This window comes from Salmo trutta, chromosome 24, assembly GCF_901001165.1.
Source record: "Salmo trutta chromosome 24, fSalTru1.1, whole genome shotgun sequence".
In the NCBI taxonomy this organism is placed as follows: Eukaryota; Metazoa; Chordata; class Actinopteri; order Salmoniformes; family Salmonidae; genus Salmo; species Salmo trutta.
Window position 1 is genome coordinate 36,431,445 of NC_042980.1, and position 21,661 is coordinate 36,453,105.

Genomic DNA, 21,661 nt, shown 5'->3' on the forward strand with positions numbered 1-21,661 from the left:
CAGTGTAGGTTCCGTCCCTCTCTTCACCCCAACCCGGGCTCGAACCAGGGACCCTTGCACACATCAACAACTGACACACCACGAAGCATCGTTACCCATCGCGCCACAAAAGCCGCGGCCCTTGCAACGCAAGGGGAAACCCTACTTCAAGTCTCAGAGCGAGTGACGTCACTGATTGAAACGCTATTAGCGCGCACCACCGCTAACTAACTAGCCATTTCACATCGGTTACACAAACATTCATATTGTTAAATCTCACACTTTGCGTGGAAATGACCCCACGCATGATTTATGCACAGATTTGTGCCAACGCATGATTGATAAATGAGGCCCCAGGTGTGCAAAGCTCTTAGACTTACCCAGAAATACTTACAGCAGTAATCGCTGCCAAATGTGATGACATATTTTGACTCAGGGGGTTGAATAATTATCTAACCAAGATATATTAGTATTTTTTAAAAATATATATATGTTTTATTCACTAATAATTCCACTTTGACAGAGTATTTTGTGTAGATAGTTGACATTTTGAATTCAGGCTGTAACTTAAGACAATATGGAGTAAATCAAGGTGTGTGAATACTTTCTGAAGGCACTGTAATTATAGGTAACTTGGCGACTGGGAGGGTAAAGGGGCAGGTGCTCGGGCACAGGTACACTCATATGTGCACCTGCCTTAGTGCATGTGTGCACTATAGCCGAGCTCTCTGTTCCCTCCTCAGCTATCGCAATCCCTCTGCCACCGGACCTTGTGGACACAATATTCCAATTGTAGGGTTATGTATTTAATTGGTCATAGCGTGCGTTCGCTATATGGACATAATAGATTGATATGTAGCGGACCCCTGCTGATCATTTCTTCACAACTGATATATTGTGCTAAATTGTTGGGATGTTGAGATTAGCCAGTAAATCAATAGGGACTTGGTGGTGGAATTTTCTCCGATGAGTTTGATTTTCCATGGTCACATTGTGTGTTACGGAATAAGATGCTGTGTATCGACTACCGGGTCGTTGAAATCGTGTGGGGTGGGAAGCGAAAGCCCCTCTCTGCGTGGTTATTTAGCCCCCCTAGCCGCCCCTGTGGGCTCTGCCGCCTGTCTGTCGTGCCGCGCTGGTATTCCGTGCAGAGAAGTGTTGGAGGCCTGCCCACGTCTCTCTCTCTGTGTCTATGAGGAGCTGTCTCGGAGTTTCCCTGCCCCCGTCTCTCTCTGACACACACACACGCGCTGCGAGGCAAACACAGACACACACACACACAGACACACACACACTATCTTTCGGCAGCTGCGTGTGTGCTGTTACGCATGATGAGGAGTGCAGAAAGGGTTGTCCGTTACATTTAGGTTTCTTATCTCAATTACTCTCGTAATGAATGCCAAATAAATGTGATGTATCAAACGACATAACTACTATTTTATTTACAACTATTGAGACACCTGTAATCATTGTATTACCTCAAACGAGACAAATGATGGACCCCCCTGGTATTATGGGCAGCCATCATTTTAAAGTGGTGAATAGATTGTATTTAGCCTAATCCAGACGCGATTTTTAAACCCCTTCTAATATTTGTTTTCGTTTTTCAGCATTCTTTTCGTTTTGGTAACACACACAGCGAGCCCTGCGTAGTGGTGTGTGCATAATAAGCCGTGTTTTCCCCCGCCCTCGCCGCTGCGGAGAGGATCCTGCGTCACACTATTTTTTTAGAGCAGCTCGAGCCTCGGCGCTCCAGGGAGAGCTGGCCGAGCGCCAGGGACAAAGAGCGCGAGGGCGCCAACACTCCGCTCTGCACCCCTCCCTCCGCCTTCCTCGTCCCTGTTCGCTCGAGCCTGCAGGTCGATATAGAGAGAAGGACTTGCACAGCAGCAGGCCAGGCACGGGAAAATGTAGCCCATACCACTTCTCACACACACACACACACACACACATTCTTCTCTCCCAAGGGATAACAAATTAAAGGAGGGCAACCTGGGAAGTTGGTTGAGCGTTGGCCGAGAGGAAATGATCAGTGGCGCTGGTGTTTGTTCCTCCCCATATTGCATGTCAGATGGAGGTCAAGTCGCGATAGTAACAGGAAACGAGATCGACTGGAACTGAGGTCTCTCTCTTAATCTCTCCGCCTCACTCGCTCTCTCTCTCTTTCTCTGCGCAGCTCCCTCCCCCACAACACACAATAATGACTGGACTGCAGGTTACTAGGCTTGCTAAAAACACCCGGTGGTTTTGGGTTTAATGGTGCGAATCGGGCTGGCCGCTCCCTCGCTCTTCCCGCCCGCCTGACCACGGTTTGTGATGAATGGCTGTCGGGAGTTGTTTGTTGCGCAAACTATTCTTAGCACCAGGGATGGGCATCGACATGCTCTGGCGCCCACACACACACACACACACACACACACACACACACACACACACAGTCTCGTATGAAGGCGCTCATCGTGTTTGTTTTGCTATTCACCTGTGTATTGTAAAGAGCCGTAGATGTCAAACATTCCGGGTTCGGACACAGTCTAGACAAGTAACATGTATTTGCATTAGCATATACATTACAAGTGCCAATTCAAAGTTACATCTAACTTTTCTATTTTTCGAGTTATTACATAAAACCAATCAGAATTCCAAAGAGTACTTAAGTCATGTCGGAAAATGTTTTGCAGAGTGTGACATTATATGGAGACCGTTATATGAAGGACCCTGCGAGTCGGCTTATTCCCCATAATGTAAACTCAAACAGAAATAAGTTGAAATGTATACTGAACAAAAATATATAAACGCAACATGTAAAGTGTTGGTCCCATGTTTCATGAGCTGAAATAAAAGATCCCAGACATTTTCCAAATGCACAGAAAGCTTATTTCTGTCAAATTTTGTGCCCAATTTTTTTTACATCCCTGTTAGTAAGCATTTCTCCTTTGCCAAGATAATCCATCTACCTGACAGGTGTGGCATATCAAGAAGCCGATTAAACAGCATGATCATTACACAGGTGCACTTTGTGCTGGGGACAATAAAAGGTCACTCTAAAATGTGCACAATGCCATAGATATCTCAAGTTTTGAGGGAGTGTGCAATTGGCATGCTGACTGCAGGCATGTCCACCAGAGCTGTTGGCTCTACCATAAGCTACCTCCAACGTTGTTTTAGAGAATTTAGCCGTACATCCAAACTGGCCTCACAACCGCAGACCACGTGTAACCACGACCAGCCCAGGACCTCCACATCCAGCTTCTTCACCTGCGGGATTGTTTGAGACCAGCCACCCAGACAGCTAAGGAAACTGAAACGGAGTATTTCTGTCTGTAATAAAGCCCTTTTGTGGCGCAAAACTCATTCTGATTGGCTGGGCCTGGCTCCCCAGTGGGTGGGCCTATAGGCCCTCCCAGACCCACCCATGGCTACGGCCCTGCCCAGTCATGTGAAATCGGTAGATTACGGCCTAATTCAGTTATTTAGATTGACTGATTTCGTTATATGAACTGTAACTCAGTAAAATCGTTGCAAGTTGCGTTTGTTTTTCTCAGTGTATGTAACTTCAAATGAAACAATCATTTGCGCTCATGACTACTGGTTTCAATAAAAATTTCAGCCAATCTATAAGCGAACACTTTATGAATTTATTGTTGCAAATCCGTGTACAAGGTTGCTAGTGTAACAGTGTAGGTTCCGTCCCTCTCTTCGCCCCAACCCGGGCTCGAACCAGGGACCCTTGCACACATCAACAACTGACACCCACGAAGCATCGTTACCCATTGCGCCACAAAAAACGCGGCCCTTGCAAAGCAAGGGGAAACCCTACTTCAAGTCTCAGAGCGAGTGACGTCACTGATTGAAATGCTATTAGCGCGCACCACCGCTAACTAACTAGCCATTTCACATCGGTTACACTAGCCAACTAGCCTGTTAATGTTAGCCCTACCAGCCTGCTAACGTTACGTTAGCACTGCATGAGTCAACCAGTTGCTATCAACACCTAGTAAACCAACGTTTTGGAAATGCATAACACCATCTAACTAGCTATCAAATAACTGCATCTACCGGTAACATTAGCTTAGCTAGCTATCCACCACGGTTGTCATATCTATGTAGTAAGCCAGAGAACAATATTAACTAGTCTAACACGGGCAGGAACCCACAGAACACAATATAGAAAGCCAGCAGATATAAAGTAGAGAGAGCGAAGACTTACTGATTGACGGCTGTGTTAGCTACCAAGGAAGAGCCAAGGAGCTAGGCGTTTCAGAGGGAGAGACCGTTTCAACGGTCGAGGGAGAGTCAGCAATTCCAATAGCAATATAGTGCGGTAAATTCAAAGTAGATAGATTCCAGAGGCAATAATCGAGGCAGCATTGGGCACAGGAGACGAGGGGAACAGCCAACAAGAAGACGGCGATCGGAGGAAGGCTCCAGGTAGATGGAAATTATCACAAAATCGCAGTCAGTTAGCTACTGTAGTGAGCTAGTACTAATCCAAGGTTGAAAAACTCTAGTAGCCTACTTCACAGAGATTTTGCTCCCCCCACGTGTGGGGAATCTGATTGGTTGTTTACACCACACCTCCTCATGATTGGTGGATTGTAGCTCACCACTGCCAACACTCGGTCTGCGTGGCTAATGTTAGCCAGGTCGAGCTAGCTAACGCAGAGTAGATTCTCCATATAAAGTTAAGGAATAGTGCATTGTGGGTAGTTTGGAAGATATCTGGAAATAAGTTAATAAATATGTAAATAACGCTAAAATATAACTGTTTATAGTTGTAGGTAACCAGATGGCGACTACAACTACATTACTAAGTCTTTGACCACACTCTTACATTGGGGAGTAAAAACTCATGCTTTATACCCTTTTAATGTTTTGGTAAAGCGTGAAGATTGATAGGCTTTAAAATTACCACTCAATGGGGGGTGTGTGTTCGTGTTTTCGTTGTTGAGGATTTTGTGCCCATGGATATAGTCTAGGATATTGAACATTACACAGTGCATTGGCTACTCAGGCTGAACCCGTTTGCCCTCATCGATCCATGCGCGTGAGCGTAGCCTCGTGTTGCAGATCACTTGAGCAATCCAAACCCAACCCAAACCAATCCAAACCTGTAACCACACACCCAAGGTTTCTGTAATGCTCTCTGCTGTTTTATATAGGCTTTTAATGGGGTTTATTGCTTAACATTGCAAGTTTAGGCTTACATTGATGGACCAACAGAGGCCGTCATGACACAGTTTTGAATGTCTTGCAGAGTGTTGGTCGGTTGGTGGTGTTTTTTAAGACCGACTGTCTCATGAGGGGATGACATGCTCTCCGCTACACCAATGTTCCCCCATGGATGAGTCGCGAGAGGGCCCAAATGTGTGGGTTGGTCATGGAGAAGACGTCAGTTTGCCTTTCCATCCTTCCTCCTCTATTATTTCGACCTCTCCATGCTCCTAAGTTGACATGCAGCCTGGCTCCTTTTCTATTTCTACTTCATACTGCTGCATTCAGTCCCCCTGACACGCTTTCCTGTGAGTTTGTGGAAAATGTTTTGTGCGAGAGAAGGTATGGCAGGATGGGAAAGACAATGATCCCGGCTGTTCGGGCAGCAGATGTTCTCGGGCAAATCGAGAGACACACACAGGTGTAAGAGGAGATTTCCACATATCACGATAATTTGGATAGCCATTCTAGCTTTGCCCTCTTGTGGATGATAGCAAGCAGGCTAGGTAGTGCTAGGTATCAACAGCCAATCCAGTATTTGGTATTTTATTAAGATTCCCATTAGCTGTTAGCAGCAGCTACTCTTCCTGGGGTCCACACAAAACATGACACATGATACAGAACATTAATAGACAAGAACAGCTCAAGGCCAGAACTACATTATTTTTTTTAAAAAAAGGCATGCGTAGCCTACATATCAATACATACACACAAAATCTTGATCAAATAGGGAAGAAGCGTTGTGCCGTGAGGTGTTGCACTATGTTTTTTTTAAACCAGGTTTGCTGTTCATTTTAGCAATATGAGATGGAAGGAAGTTCCCTTCAATAATGGCTCTATATAATATTGTATGCTTTCTTGAATTTGTTCTGGATTTGAGGACTGTGAATAGAACTCTGGTGGGGTAAGTGTGTGTGTCAGAGCTGTGTGCAAGTTGACTATGCAAACAATTTGGGATTTTCAACATTTTGTTTCTTATTAAAAGAAGTGGTGCAGTCAGTCTCTCCTCAACTCTTAGCCAAGAGAGACTGGCATGCATAGTATTTATATCAGCCCTCTGATTACAATGAATAGCAAGACATGCCAGTCTTTCCTTGCAGCCCTGGACCACACGACTGGACAATAATCAAGATAAGACAAAACTAGAGCCTGCAGGACTTGCTTTTTGGAGTGTGGTGTCAAAAAACAGACCTCACCCCATCATAACAACCATTGAATCTATATGTTTTGACCATGACAGTTTACAATCTAAGATAACACCAAATAATTTAGTCTTAACTTGTTCAACAGTTTATTACTGGCCACCCATTCAAAAGCAGACTGCAACTCTTTGTTAAGGGTTTCAGTGACTTCATTAGCTGTGGTTGCTGATGGGTATATGGTTGAATCGTCAGCATGCATGGACACACATGCTTTGTTTAACTTCTATGGGCTAGCATCCCACCCGCGGTACACACTATCAACAGCCAGTGAAATAGCATGGAGCGAAATACAAAACAGCAAAAATATCATAATTTCATTTTCTCAAACAATCAACTATTTTACACCATTTTAAAGAAACTTCTCGTTAATCTAACCACATTGTCCGATTTCAAAAAGGCTTTACGGCGAAAGCATAAAATTAGATTGTGTAAGGACATAAACTTCACAAGAAAAACCACAGAGCCATTTTCCAAGCAAGGACATTGTCATGACTGTCCTGATCAGGTCAGGGTACAGGAGACCACCACCCTACAGATTATCTCCCAAACCCCCAACAGAGGAGGAGAGATCTAGGGGTCTGAAGATGTGGGGGTTTTGTGACCCCTCACGCCCATAATAAACCTTAGGCCACAGAGAAATTCCTTTGTCCTCACAATGGAGAACTGGCCTCAGAACATTAAACATGCAATAAAGGGACTTTGGAACAATGGTTTCCGTCAGCCACAATGGTGGTCATGACGAGAGGTGGAATATGAAAACGTATGTAACTTTTGTGTTGTTATTAAAGGTTAAGAGATGACGTTATTATGAAAACATTGTACCTTTAAGAGTTTTCCCAGTATATGCCTGATGTTTATACATTGTACGTTGTGTGGAAAATATCCAAATCAAAGAGAATGTTTTGGTAAAGATGAGATGTGAAGGTAGTGTCTAAAATGGGATGTTAGTCAAATCTAGGCCTTGCCCCTTAACTTGGTCCGCCCAGAGAATTGCCCTAAAGGCGGTTACGCCCACTTCTGACCCGAGGGTATAAGACAGGAGAATGAAGAATTAACATATGAGACTAATTGACCCCAAGCTGCAGCGAAGGTCTAACAAAGTCAACGAACCCCAAAACGAAATACAAGGTTGAAGACAAAGAAATCTTTTTCTACACGAGCTACGGACGAGTAGCTGTGTCTAAGCGGGTGAATTCAAGCCGAACCACCCAGCCTCCACTCTCCATTGAATCGTGGTATCTACACCGTTCGAGCCCGAAGCTGTGAGCTCTGAGCTACAGAGCTGTCTGTCCTCAGAAGACCGCGAGGGATCAGACCACTAAGCCAAGAAGGACACTGACATCGTGAGGACAACCAGAGAGTTGCGCCGGAGAAGTGCGTCATTGAGAAGCCTAAACGACCCACGCGGAGCTTCCCACCTGAGACCTGCAACACGTAATTACATCATTATATTCTGACCCATAAGAGCGGCAGTTCGGGGCAAGGCTAGGTTTAAATAAGCATGGCTGACAAATGAACCCAAATGTATATTTCTCTCGTGTACTTTCTTTGTTTCTCTCTCTTTTAAATCCCCATTTTGGGTAACACGTGCCATAGTGTGTTGGCCCGTTATACTAAGTCCTAATCAATAGCTAGACTGTGTTTTGTGTATGTGTATTTTTATCATCATTTTAGCTTGCTAGTAAATAAATAATCAACTAAGATTGGTGTGGTAAACTCATTGGTGTAGCCCGGGTTCGTGCAGATTCCCGGATTATGCGACGTTCAGACATGAGACGAGGTTGATTAATTTAGCGACTGTTGTAAAATCGATATTCTGATATCCTTTGAGTTAATTTGGGAAATAGAAACTCAATCAAAATAATGTTCCCATGGTGCCCCAGGTTAATGAGTTAATAATTGCTTGATTCATTGCTTAATTCATTTAATCACGCAATTATAAACCGTTAATCATTCGATGAGCAGCAGTCGTCACATTAACTAATACAACGTCATGACAACATGCATCACAAAAACCAAAAATACAGCTAAAATATTCACTAACCTTTGATCTTCATCAGATGGCACTCATAGGACTTCATGTTAGACAATACATGTATGTTTTGCTCGATAAAGTTCATATTATATCCAAATACCACATTTTACATTGGCGTGTGATGTTCAGAAAATGTATTCCCACCAAAACTTCCGGTGAATGAGCACATCAATTTACAAAAATACTCATCATAAACGTTGATAAAATTGACAACAGTTATTGAAAGAATTATAGAAATACTTCTCCTTAATGCAGCTGCTGTGTCAGATTTTAAAATAGATTTACGGAGAAAGCACAATATTCTGAGTACATAGCTCACCCATCAAAGCAAGCTGTACAGATACCCACCAAGTTCTGGGGTCAACTAAACTCAGAATTAGTATTATAAATATTCTCTTACCTTTGCTGATCTTCGTCAGAATGCACTCCCAGGACTCCTACTTCCACAATAAATGTTATTTTTGTTCGAAATACTCCATATTTATGTCCAAATACCTCAGTTTTGTTTGTGCGTTCAAATCACTATCCAAAGGAATAACGCACGAGCGTAAATCCAGACACAAAGTCAAATAGTTCCATTACCGTTCGTAGAAACATGTCAAACGTTGTTTACAATCAATCATTAGGGTCTTTTTAACATAAAACGTCGATATTATTCCAACCGGACAATAGCGTATTCATTACAGAGAAAATAGAAGGAACGGCGCGCCAAACATGCCCGCGCAGTAAACAACTCACTGGTCCCAGGCAGTCCACTCATTGACTGAGCTCCTATTTTCTGCCCAGTAACAGGAGAAGGATGAAACACGTTTCTAAAGGCTGTTGACAGCTAATGGAAGCCTTAGGAAGTGCAACGTGACCCCACAGACACTGTAGTTTCGAAAGGGATTCAAAAGAACTACAATTCTCAGATTTCCCACTTCCTGGTTGGATTTTTCTCAGGTTTTTGCCTGCTATATGAGTTCTGTTATACTCACAGACATCATTCAAACAGTTTTAGAAACTTCAGAGTGTTTTCTATCCAAATCTACTAATTATATGCAAATATTTGACTCTGGGCCCGAGTATTAGGCAGTTTACTCTGGGCACACTTTTCATCCGAAAATGAAAATACTGCCCCCTATACCTTAAGTTAATGCCAGTGGCGGGTCATTGGTAAAATTTGAAAAGAGTAGAGGGCCTAGAGAGCTGCACTGCGGAACACCACACTTTACATGTTTGACATTAGAGAAGCTTCCATTCACGAAAACCTTTTGTCCTATTAGAGAGAGAGCTCTGAATCCACGATATGGCAGAGTTTGAAAATCCATAACACACATGTTTATTCAACAACAGATTGTGGTCAATAATATCAAAAGCTGCACAGAAATCAAACAGTACAGCTCCCACAATCATCTTATTATCCATAACCTGTTGTTGTGTCAGTGCAGTACATGTTGAGTGCTCTACTCTATAAGCATGCTGAAAGTCGATTGTTAATTTGTTTACAGAAAAATAGCATTGTATTTGGTCAAACATTATTTTTTTTTTCCTAACAGTTTGCTAAGAGTTGGCAGCAAGCGGATAGGTCTGCTGTTACAACCAGTAAAGGCCGCTTTGCCACTCTCTTGGGTAGCGGAATTACTTTAGCTTCCCTCCAGGCCTGAGGTTGAAGACTTTCCTCCAGGCTCAGATTAACTTCTTTGGGCTCAACTCCCGTTAATGGGATCGATTTGACAACATCCGGTGAAATGGCGGAGCACCAAGTTCCCCCCAAAATATTTAACTTTCATACATTCACAAGTGCAACACACCAAATTAAAGCTTAAGTTCTCGTTAATCTAGCCACTGTGTCAGATTTCAAGGCTTTACGGCGAAAGCAAACCATGCGATTATCTTAGGACAGCACCCAGCATACCAACACATGAAAATCAGATTTCAACCCGCCAGGCGCAACACAAAAGTCAGACATAACGATTTAATTCATGCCTTTGAAGAACTTCTTCTCTTGGCACTCCAATATGTCCCATAAATATCACAAATGGTCCTTTTGTTTGATTAATTCCGTCGTTATATCTCCAAAATGTTCATTTATTTGATTCAGAAAAACACCGGTTCCAACTCGCCCAGCATGACTACAAAATATCTAATTAGTTACCTGTAAACGCTGTTCAAACATTTCAAACAACTTTCCTAATCCAACTTTAGGTATTTTAAAACATAAATAATCGCTAACATTTAAGACGGGATAAATGGTGTTCAATACTGGATAAAAACAACGTGAAGCACATCTCCTGGAGCGCACATCAAAACATTAGAGAGCACTAGGCTGGACCTTCGTTCTGAACAGCCGTACTTCTTCATTTCTCTAAAGAAAAACATCAACCAATTTCTAAAGACTGACACCCAGTGGAAGCGATAGGAACTGCAAGCAAGTGCCTTATAAATCTAGATACACATAGAAAACCCATTGAAAACAGAGTCACCTCAAAAAAAAACATTTTCCTGCATGGTTTGTCCTCGGGGTTTCGCCTGCCAAATAAGTTCTGTTATACTCACAGACATTATTTTCATAGTTTTAGAAACTTCAGAGTTTTCTATCCAAATCTACCAATTATATGCATATCCTAGCTTCTGGGCATGAGTAGCAGGCAGTTTACTTTGGGCAAGTTTTTCATCCAGATGTCAAAATACTGCCCCTTAGCCCAAAGAAGTTAAAGATATGACAGGTACTGTAGGAGTGGCTATAAAGTCAGCTACCATCCTCAGTAGCTTTCCATCTAATTATCAATGCCAGGAGGTTTCTCATTATTGATTGTTAACAATAATTTTTCCACCTCTCCCACATGAACTTTACAAAATTCAAACTTGCAATGCTTTTCTTTCATTATTTGTTTTCTTTATGCATGAATACGATGGCTCACTGTTAATTGTTGGCATTTCCTGCCTAAGTTTGCCCACTTTGCCAATGAAGTAATTATTAAAATAAATAAAAGTATTTTGTGATGAATAAGCCATCTGATTTGATGAAAGATGGAGTTCAATTAGTCTTTCTGGACATTTCTGGACTATATGTCATCACTGCATTCAATGGGCACGAATACAGCTTTAGAACAAAGTTCTACAGTATTAGTAAAAATGTGATTGATACATGTGGATGGTCTTGTTCCTGTAGTGGTTGTAAACACCCTGGTAGGTTGATTAATACCCTGAACCAGATTACAGGAACTGGTTACAGTGAAAAGATTCCTCTTGAGCGGACAGGTTGATGAAAACCAGTCAATATTCAGGTCCCCATGAAAGTACAGTCGTGGCCAAACGTTTTGAGAATGACACAAATATTAATTTTCACGAAGTCTGCTGCCTCAGTTTGTATGATGGCAATTTGCATATCCTCCAGAATGTTATGAAGGGTGATCAAATGAATTGCAATTAATTGCAAAGTCCCTCTTTGCCATGCAAATGAACTGAATCCCCCAAAAAACATTTCTACTGCATTTCAGCCCTGCCACAAAAGGACCAGCTGAAATCATGTCAGTGATTTTCTCGGTAACACAGGTGTGAGTGTTGACGAGGACAAGGCTGGAGATCACTCTGTCATGCTGATTGAGTTCGAATAACTGACTGGAAGCTTCAAAAGGAGGGTTGTGCTTGGAATCATTGTTCTTCCTCTGTCAGCCATGGTTACCTGCAAGGAAACACGTGCTGTCATCATTGCTTTGCACAAAAAGGGCTTCGCAGGCAAGGATATTGCTGCCAGTAAGATTGCACCTAAATCAACCATTTATCGTATCATCAAGAACTTCAAGGAGAGCGGTTCAATTGTTGTGGCGAAGGCTTCATGGCGCCTAAGGAAGTCCAGCTAGCGCCAGGACCGTCTCCTAAAGTTGATTTTAGCTGCGGGATTGGGGCACCATCAGTACAGAGCTTGCTCAGGAATGGCAGCAGGCAGGTGTTAGTGCATCTGCACGCACAGTGAGGCGAAGACTTTTGGAGGATGGCCTGGTGTCAAGAAGGGCAGCAAAGAAGCCACTTCTCTCCAGGAAAAACATCAGGGACATACTGATATTCTGCAAAAGGTACAGGGATTGGACTGCTGAGGACTGGGGTAAAGTCATTTTCTCTGAATCCCCTTTCCGATTTGTTTGGGGCATCCGGGAAAAAAGCTTGTCCATAGAAGACAAGGTGGGCGCTACCATCAGTCCTGTGTCATGCCAACAGTAAAGCATCCTGAGACCATTCATGTGTGGGGTTGCTTCTCAGCCAAGGGAGTGGGCTCACTCATAATTTTGCCTAAGAACACAGCCATGAATAAAGAATGGTACCAACACTTCCTCCGAGAGCAACTTCTCCCAACCATCCAGGAACAGTTTGGTGATGAACAATGCCTTTTCCAGCATGATGGACCACCTTGCCATAAGGCAAAAGTGAACAAAACATCGATATTTTGGGTCCAAGGGCTGGAAATTCCCCAGACCTTAATCCCATTGAGAACTTGTGGTCAATCCTCAAGAGGCAGGTGGACAAACAAAAACCCACACATTCTGACACTCCACGCATTGATTATGCAAGAATGGGCTGCCATCAGTCAGGATGTGGCCCAGAAGTTAATTGACAGCATGCCAAGGTTGATTGCAGAGGTTTTGAAGAAGGGTCAACACTGCAAGTATTGACTCTTTGCATCAACTTCATGTAATTGTCAATAAAAGCCTTTGATACTTATGAAATGCTTGTAATTATACTTCAGTATTCCATAGTAACATCTGACAAAAATATCTAAAGACACTGAAGCAGCAAACATTAGAAATTAATATTTGTGTCATTCTCAAAACTTTTGGCCACGACTGTAGACCTCTCTGTTTACATCACATACACTAACTTCTTGCGGATCCGTGAGACGCTACCATCCCATTTCGACACCTCCCGGTGAAATTGTAGAGCACCAAATTCAAATTAAATTACTATAAATATTAAACTTTAATGAAATCACAAGTGCAATACATCAAAATAAAGCTTAACTTGTTGTTAATCCAACCGCCATGTCAGATTTCAAAAAGGCTTTACGGCGAAAGCAAACCATGCGATTATCTGAGGACAGCGCCCAGCACACAAATGCATAACAAATCATTTTCAACCAGGGAGTTGCGACACGAAAGTCAGAAATAGCGATAGGATATACCTTACCTTTGAAGATCTTCTTCTGTTGGCACTCCAAAAGGTCCCAGTTACATTACAAATTGTCCTTTTTTTCGATTAAGTCCTTATTTATATCCATAAAAACTCAGTTTAGCTGGCGCACTTCAGTCAATAATCCACTCGGTTTCCCTCCTTCAAAATGCATACAAAATGAATCCCAAACGTTACAATAAACTTATCCAAACAAGTCAATCAACGTTTGTAATCAAACAATAGGTACCCTAATACGCAAATAAACAATACAATTTAAGACGGAGAATCGTTATTGTCTTTACCGGAGATAAACAAAAAGAACATGCTCTCTCGGCCATGCGCTTGGAAACACTATAGCCAAAATGGGAGCCACTTAGAAAAACTACAACTTGTCCCTCATTTTTCTTTAAACCAGCCTGAAACTCTTTCTAAAGACTGTTGACATCTAGTGGAAGCCGTAGGAACTGCAATTTGGGAGGGTTTCGCCTTATAATAAAAATGCCAGCCATTGAAATCAACGGTCGGCTGAATTTCTTTTTGAGGGGATGGTTTGTCCTCGGGGTTTTGCCTGCCATTTCAGTTCTGTTATACTCACAGACATTATTTTAACAGTTTTAGAAACTTTAGACTGTTTTCTATCCAAATCTTCCAATTATATGCATATGCTAACAGGCAGTTTCCTGAGTAACAGGCAGTTTACTTTGGGCATGCTTTTCATCCGGATGTCAAAATACCACCCCCTATCCCAAAGAACTTAAGCGTTTCACACATTATTTAGATACTGACTGTTAGCACTTGGTGGCCTATAGCAACACTCCAAAAGAAAAGGCTTTAGATGTTCCAAGTGAAACCTGCAACCACAACACTTCAATAACACTTGACATAAGAGCTTCTCTAAGCATTACAGGTATATGGCTCTGAATTTATATACAACAACACCTCTCCCATAAGCATTTCTGTCTCTTCTATAGATGTTATAACCTTATTGCTACTGCTGTGTCATCAAATGAATTATCTGAGTCTCAGAAATGGCAAATATATGAATGTTATTGATTTCATGAACCTTATTTCTAAGGCTACATATATTAATATGGGCTATTTTCAGCCCTTTCCTGGGTAGCTTATCAGAGGTGGACATAATATGAAAAATAACAAACAAAGCAAGATAAAAAATGTACATTCAGCAGTCCATTAATCAACTAGTGTGTGTGTGTGTGTGTGTGTGTGTGTGTGTGTGTGTGTGTGTGTGTGTGTGTGTGTGTGTGTGTGTGTGTGTGTGTGTGTGTGTGTGTGTGTGTGTGCTGCAGGGTTGAAGCTACAAACCCATAGGCTTAGCTATCTCATCCCTTCCAGGATTCTGTGAGGAAGGGTAGACAATGAGCCTGTCATTGCGGATGTAAGCAATGTCCTCACGCTCTGGCAGCTTTCATGGCTGTGATAAGTTCTTGACTTTTCTGGCGCACAGCTTCAGGATAGTCCGTGTTGAGGAAAATCTATGTTCCTCGTAAGTTCGTGGCTCTTTCCAGAACAGCTACCTTGTACTTGAACCTCAGGAACTTGACCATAATCGGCCTGGGCCTGTCACCTGGGCTGGTAATTGGTTTTCCAGTCCTGTAGATGCGATCCAACTCAATATTCCTGTGGTCCATGTTAAATTTCTCATAGATCATTTCCCTCACTTTGTCCTCAGACTCCGTCCAAGTCTCGTGGAGATTCTGCAATTCCATCCACAACCATGTTGTTCCGCCTGGACTGTCCCTCGATAATCTGATTTCTCCGTCATGATCATGGATTTACACACAGAACTGATGTTCTCTCTCAATGACTTACAGATTGCTGTCATCTTGCCATTCTCCTGTTTCAACTCATCGTGCTGACCCTGGGAGAACTGTTCTTCAGGTTCTGGATCTCTCTGGTCAGGTCGTCCATTCTTTTATTAGTTGACTCCACCAGTATTTGACAAAACACTTGAAGTTACTTTCTTGTTGTAGGGGGCTGGAAGCTAGAGTGAGCTTTGATTGGTCAATATCGTTGCAAAATCAGAGTATTTGCATAAAGTTCAGCATTTCCCAACTTTTGTCCCGCCCTGTTTACGCTCCCTCGCCCATGCACGCATCGCCCAATGGTCCCTCCTCCCTCTTCACTTCCCTCCATTTAAAATTAATGGTGCTCTGCTTCATTGCCCCCAACATGTTATGTGGAAATGTAAGGGTTCTGTCTCACACGGATGTTGTTCGGGCAGGCCAGACGGGCAGGCCAGACGGGCAGGCCAGACGGGCAGGCCAGACAGGACTGGGTTGTGCCTGAGCCTCCAGGCAAGGAAGAAGAAGGGGAAGGTTGGAACAGCAAGGGAGAAGGAGATGAATGAGCTCGAGGTCACTGTAATAAAAGCGGCATGCCACAGACGAGTTTCTTTCCTATGATGAAGAAGCCAAGTTTCTCTCTCTTGCTCTCTCCCTCTCCTCTCTCTCACTGACTGACTGACTTGGGTAAATAGGTACCTCTCACTACCAGCAATTTCACCATCCTCACTGTTAACCGTGATAATGCAGGTTATGTGTTTGTGTGTTTGAGCAATAAACAGCCTATTAAAAGTGACCCTAAGTTTGTTTTGGAAGGCAGTTGAATATTAGCCAGCCGGCAGAATGGCGGGAGGGAGGGGCAAGGAGGGTGTATGAGTGAAAACGAGTATGTAGAGAACGTGATTGAATGGCTGTGGCCCCACAATGTAAGTTGGCTACTCCCTTGGGTGGGTGGGTGGGTGGGGAATGAGAGAGGGCTATAGATTGGGGGACTACTTTGGGTGGAGGGGGAGTGTGTGTGTGTGTGTTGCAATAGCAGAGGGATCACACCCTCTCCCCACCTTTCTGCCCTTCGTCTCCCCTCTCGCTCTTTCTCAGCATGACGTGTTGTTGGTGCTATTGAAAACTCAAGCCTTTAAGCCAGTCATTAACTAGAGCACTGCACACCACTGCCACCACACCAGGCAAACACCCCTATTATGACATGTCAGTGTATATGTATGTGTGCAAATTATTCTGACCACGTGTTTTCTCTCTCCAGGAGATGACCTGTTAGTGATGCGGGGACCCAGAGAAATCTGGATTTAAGTGAAGGGAACCACATCACACAAATCATGGTACGTCATCGTCTATATCATGTATATTACAGTTTTTTATAACAAGGTGTATAACTGTTTATAACAAGGTTAAAGGCCCAGGACTGTCAATGTGTTTTCCTGTGTTTTCTGTAAATTGCACAGCAGCTGATGAAACTAACACTGTTAGTTACATCTCCCTCAAATGAGGCTCCTCCCATTACGTTCGTCACTCAGACCATTCCCAGACAGACCTAGCTACATTCTTGCTTGGGAAATATTGTGTAGCTTTTTTGTTCAATTTAAAAATAACTATTGCAGCAGTGGAGGCTCCTCAGAGGAGGAAGGGGTACCGGTACATTGAAACAAATGAACTTTACACAGGCTTTAACGAAACACGGCTTGTAACAAAAATATATAGGCTTTAACGAAACATGGCATGTAACAAAAATAAATAGGCTTTAACGAAACACGGCTTGTAACAAAAAATAAAAAATGACCTTAACCCGTTCGGCAATTTCATTGGTCTAATGAAAGCTTCCTGCCGCCCAAAAACTGAGCACGTCACAGAATGTGTTTTTTAAAAAAAAAAAAAAAGGAAAGCGGGAAAATTCCATCTATTAGCCGCGTCATTGTTTAAGCCGCGAGGTTCAAAGCTGGGAAAAAAGTAGCGGCTTATAGTCCGGAATTTACGGTATATACAGTGAGTGCAATTTATACAATTTATACAATATAGCAATTTAACACTGGAATGGTAGATGTGCAGAAGATGAATGTGCAAGTAGAGATACTGGGGTGCAAAGGAGCAAAATAAATAAATACAGTATGGGGATGAGGTAGGTAGATAGATGGGCTGTTTACAGATGGGCTATGTACAGGTGCAGTGATCTGTGAGCTGCTCTGACAGCTGGTGCTGAAAGCTAGTGAGGGAGATATGAGTCTCCAGCTTCAGTGATTTTTGCAGTTCGCTCCTCTGGGTACATTGACTTCAATACAAAACTTAGGAGGCTCATGGTTCTCACCCCTTTCCATAGACTTACACAGTAATTATGACAACTTTCCGGAGGATGTCCTCCAACCTATCAGAGCTCATGCAGCATGAACTGACATGTTGTCCACCCAAGCAAAGGATCAGAGAATGAATCTAGTACTGAAAGCATGAGCTACAGCTACATAGCACTGCAGTGCATAACAAGTAGTGATAAGTTGCCTCAAAAAGAGAGACAATAGTTGAACAGTTTTGAATGAATTTATTTAAAAATTAAGGAGATGTGAGCTATATTTATTTGTCTTTTTTAACTTTCACTTACACTACATTACTAAAAGACACCTGCTCGTCGGACATCTCATTCCAAAATCATGGGCATTATTATGGAGTTGGTCACCTCTTTGCTGCTATAACAGCCTCTACTCTTCTGGGAAGGTTTTCCACTAGATGTTGGAACATAGCTGCGGGGACTTGCTTCCATTCAACCACAAACATTAGTGAGGTGATATTGGGCAATTAGGCCTGGCTCGCAGTTGGCGTTCCAATTCATCCCAAAGGTGTTTGATGGGTTGAGGTCAGGGCTTTGTGCAGGCCAGTCAAGTTCTTCCACACCGATCTTGACAAACATTTCTGTATGGACCTCGCTTTGTGCATGGGGGCATTGTCATGCTGAAACAGGAAAGCGGCTTCCCCAAAGTTGGAAGCACCGACTCGTCTAGAATGTCATTGTATTCTGTAGTGTGAAGATTTTCCTTTACTGGAACTTTGGGGCCTAGCCCGAACAATGGAAAAACAGCCCCAGACCATTATTCCTCCCCCAAACATTACAGTTGGCACTAGAGCTTGACCGATTAATCGGCATGGTCGATTTAATTAGGGTCAATTTCAAGTTTTCATAACAATTGGTATTTTTGGATGCCGATTACATTGCAATCCACGAGCAAACTGCGTGGCAGGCTGACCACCTGTTACGCGAGTGCATCAAGAAGCCAAGGTAAGTTGCTAGCTAGCATTAAACTTATCTTATAAAAAACAATCAATCTTCACAATCACTAGTTAACTACACATGGTTGATGATATTACTAGTTTAACTAGCTTGTCCTGCGTTGTGTATAATCACTGTGGTGGCTGTTAATTTATCATTGAATCACAGCCTACTTCAACTTCGCCAAACTGGTGACGATTTAACAAAAGCACATTGCCGAAAAAGCACCATCTTTGCACAAATGTACCTAACCTTAAACATCAATGCCTTTCTTAAAATCAATACACAGAAGTATATATTTTTAAACCTGCATTTTTAGTTAAAAGAAATTCATGTTAGCAGGCAATATTAACTAGGGAAATTGTGTCACTTCTCTTGTGTTCAGTGCAAGCAGAGTCAGGGTATATGCAACAGTTTGGACCGTCTGGCTCGTTGCGAACTAATCTGCCAGAATTTTGCATAATTATGACATAACATTGAAGGTTGTGCAATGTAACAGGAATATTTAGACTTAGGGATACCACCCGTTAGATAAAATACGGAATGGTTCCGTATTTCACCGAAAGAATAAACGTTTTGTTTTTGAAATTATAGTTTCCGGATTTGACTATATTAATGACCAAAGGCTCGTATTTCTGTTTATTATTAGTGTGTCTACATACTTTTGTATATATAGTGTAGCTAGCGAATGCAGCTAGTTAGTTTAGCCTACTCAAACACCCGGCTCAAACAGAGAGGGATGCTATGCTAGCTAGCTGGCTATGGCTATCAACACTGGAACTCTTCCAAGTCACGGTAAACGTTTGGATCTATTAATTAATTTTTTGCGACCCTGGCCTGCCTGTGTAATTGCTTTTTGACGGTACACTGTACTGCATGATTGTAGCGTGTTTACTAATGCAATAGTTCTAGTAGCTATGTTGACTATGACGTTACTAACCATGTTAGCTAATATGTTGACAACTATGTAGGGTGTTGTAGCGGTTATGATACTGTATGAAGGTTTCGTTTGGATTTTTGTTTTCTGGCCTGGTCACAGACAGCTGATGTGTTGTACACTGAAGTCCACAAGCGAACAGAAAAGATGAGAGGAGGAGAGCACGTAGATACGAGAGGGAATTATACAACGATCAAAGGGATCATGCTGTCGATCAACGAGATCATGCTGTTGATCAAAGAGATCATGCTGTTGATCAAAGGGATCATGCTGTTGATCAAAGGGATCATGCTGTTGATCAAAGGGATCATGCTGTTGATCAAAGGGATCATGCTGTTGATCAAAGGGATCATGTGGCTGCTATGAAGTCAACTATGTTTGTATGTGGCTGCTATGAAGTCAACTATGTTTGCGTGTGATCAGGAGTGTATTCATTCTGCTGATTCTGTTGAAAAAAAAATCTGAAACTGAAGCAAACCCGAACGAAACAGGGATAAATATACCTGAATTTGTCTAATAGAAACTCTCATTTGTAACTGTTGGACTAATGATTACATCCTATATCAGCTAGATGCAGGCAACAGTGTGTAAGGCGATATTGAATGTGTCACTGTCCGTCACCTCGATTACTCAAATTTTTCGCTCGACCTGTGCACCTACGTTCTAAACTTTAATTCATATTAAACATCACCGACCGCCACTGTATTACAGGAAGGTACTTCATTGTGTCGTGTCTTTGGCTATGCCGGATTAAGTGATATGACATGCTAACTTATAAAATGATTTCTCTGTAATTAATATTACCTGATTAAGCTAATCATGTAAATGTAATTAACTAGAAAGTTGGGGCACCACGGAAGAACGTTTATAGAGCCGTTATCTTCCCGAATAAACTCTTAAAATACTTAGTAATATTTTACATCGATAGCAGTCAATATTAACCCTTATCTTATTTTCAGTCTCATAATGAAAGTTATAAATTCTTGGTTATCTTCACGAACCCTGGCTAACAAGTTGAATCAGCAATACAAAATTGGGTTTAATTATTTATTTACTAAATACCTAAACTAATCACACAGAATTACAAATACACAGAATACCAATGATGTCATACAGAAAACGTCCCGGTGGACGGAACCTGGTTACACAAAGGAAAGGGGGTTGGGCTTGAATGAAAGAGCGGGAAGACTTAGGAACCACAAACAGCAGCTATGCTATCGTAAATACATTATCTTATGCATTCTAAATTACCGCCCATTTGGAAAAGGAAAATGCAATAAATATTTACTCTGAGCTGCGCTTCGGTAGATTGGTCGTAGATGCTGGCCGGGTTGGCCAACAGATCTTCCTGTACTCGGAACAATTTCTCTGGTGGTAAATTGGATACGTGGTGGTATCTTCGTCCGTCTGTTAGACTGGATCCGTCGTCCGTCCTTTCCTAGCCCACGTCTTCAGCGGCTGCTGCTAACTCAACGGCTAGGAAGTATCACTTCTGTAGTGAATAAGCTCAAAGTTCATACCAGTTCATACCATAGCTCACGCCGAGTTTGGCTTAGTTCTGTCCTTGACATGTGTGTCCTTCTAACGTAGAGGCTGCAGACCTCCCGTACTGGAACAACATGGTTATCTTTTCGTCAAAGGCTTATATAGTGGAGAGGGGGGAAGGATGTGTTTCATTGTTTAACCCCTCCTCTTCACAGGGGTGGGCCACTGATCAAGCAGGGCACTTCCCTTATGAAAACCCAATTCTCTCATTTGGAAGCTAAAATTACATTTAATCTCCTAACAAACAATTTCAATATCAAACATTTCAATTGCATAACAATTCCATGTGACTCTGATAACTAGAGGGTGGATACTTTCCCAGGTACAGTTTATGTCGTCCTGTCATCAGTCATAATGTCTCAGATGACAACTGGACATCCATACTCATTACGTTCCAAAGCATATTTCCAACTGGTTTTATTACCAAAATATGGTTCCTTTCCCCATTTGTTTGATGTTCCCAGACTTTCTATATTTAACACAGGCTATTCAAGTCCTTCAGTAGGGTCAGAGAGGGGAAGGGAGAAAGGTATT

At 42.4% G+C, this 21,661-nt stretch overlaps 1 protein-coding gene across 1 annotated transcript in view; it reads left to right on the forward strand.

The window, feature by feature from the left end:
- Positions 1–21,661, forward strand: part of LOC115160548 (BCL-6 corepressor) — a 49,504-nt gene that overhangs the window by 8,582 nt on the left and 19,261 nt on the right. Inside the window, exon 2 of the mRNA XM_029710714.1 lies at positions 16,639–16,714. Within this exon, the coding sequence (XP_029566574.1) occupies positions 16,712–16,714 (3 nt within the window). The 5' untranslated portion in view covers positions 16,639–16,711. The remainder of the gene's footprint in view (positions 1–16,638; positions 16,715–21,661) is intronic.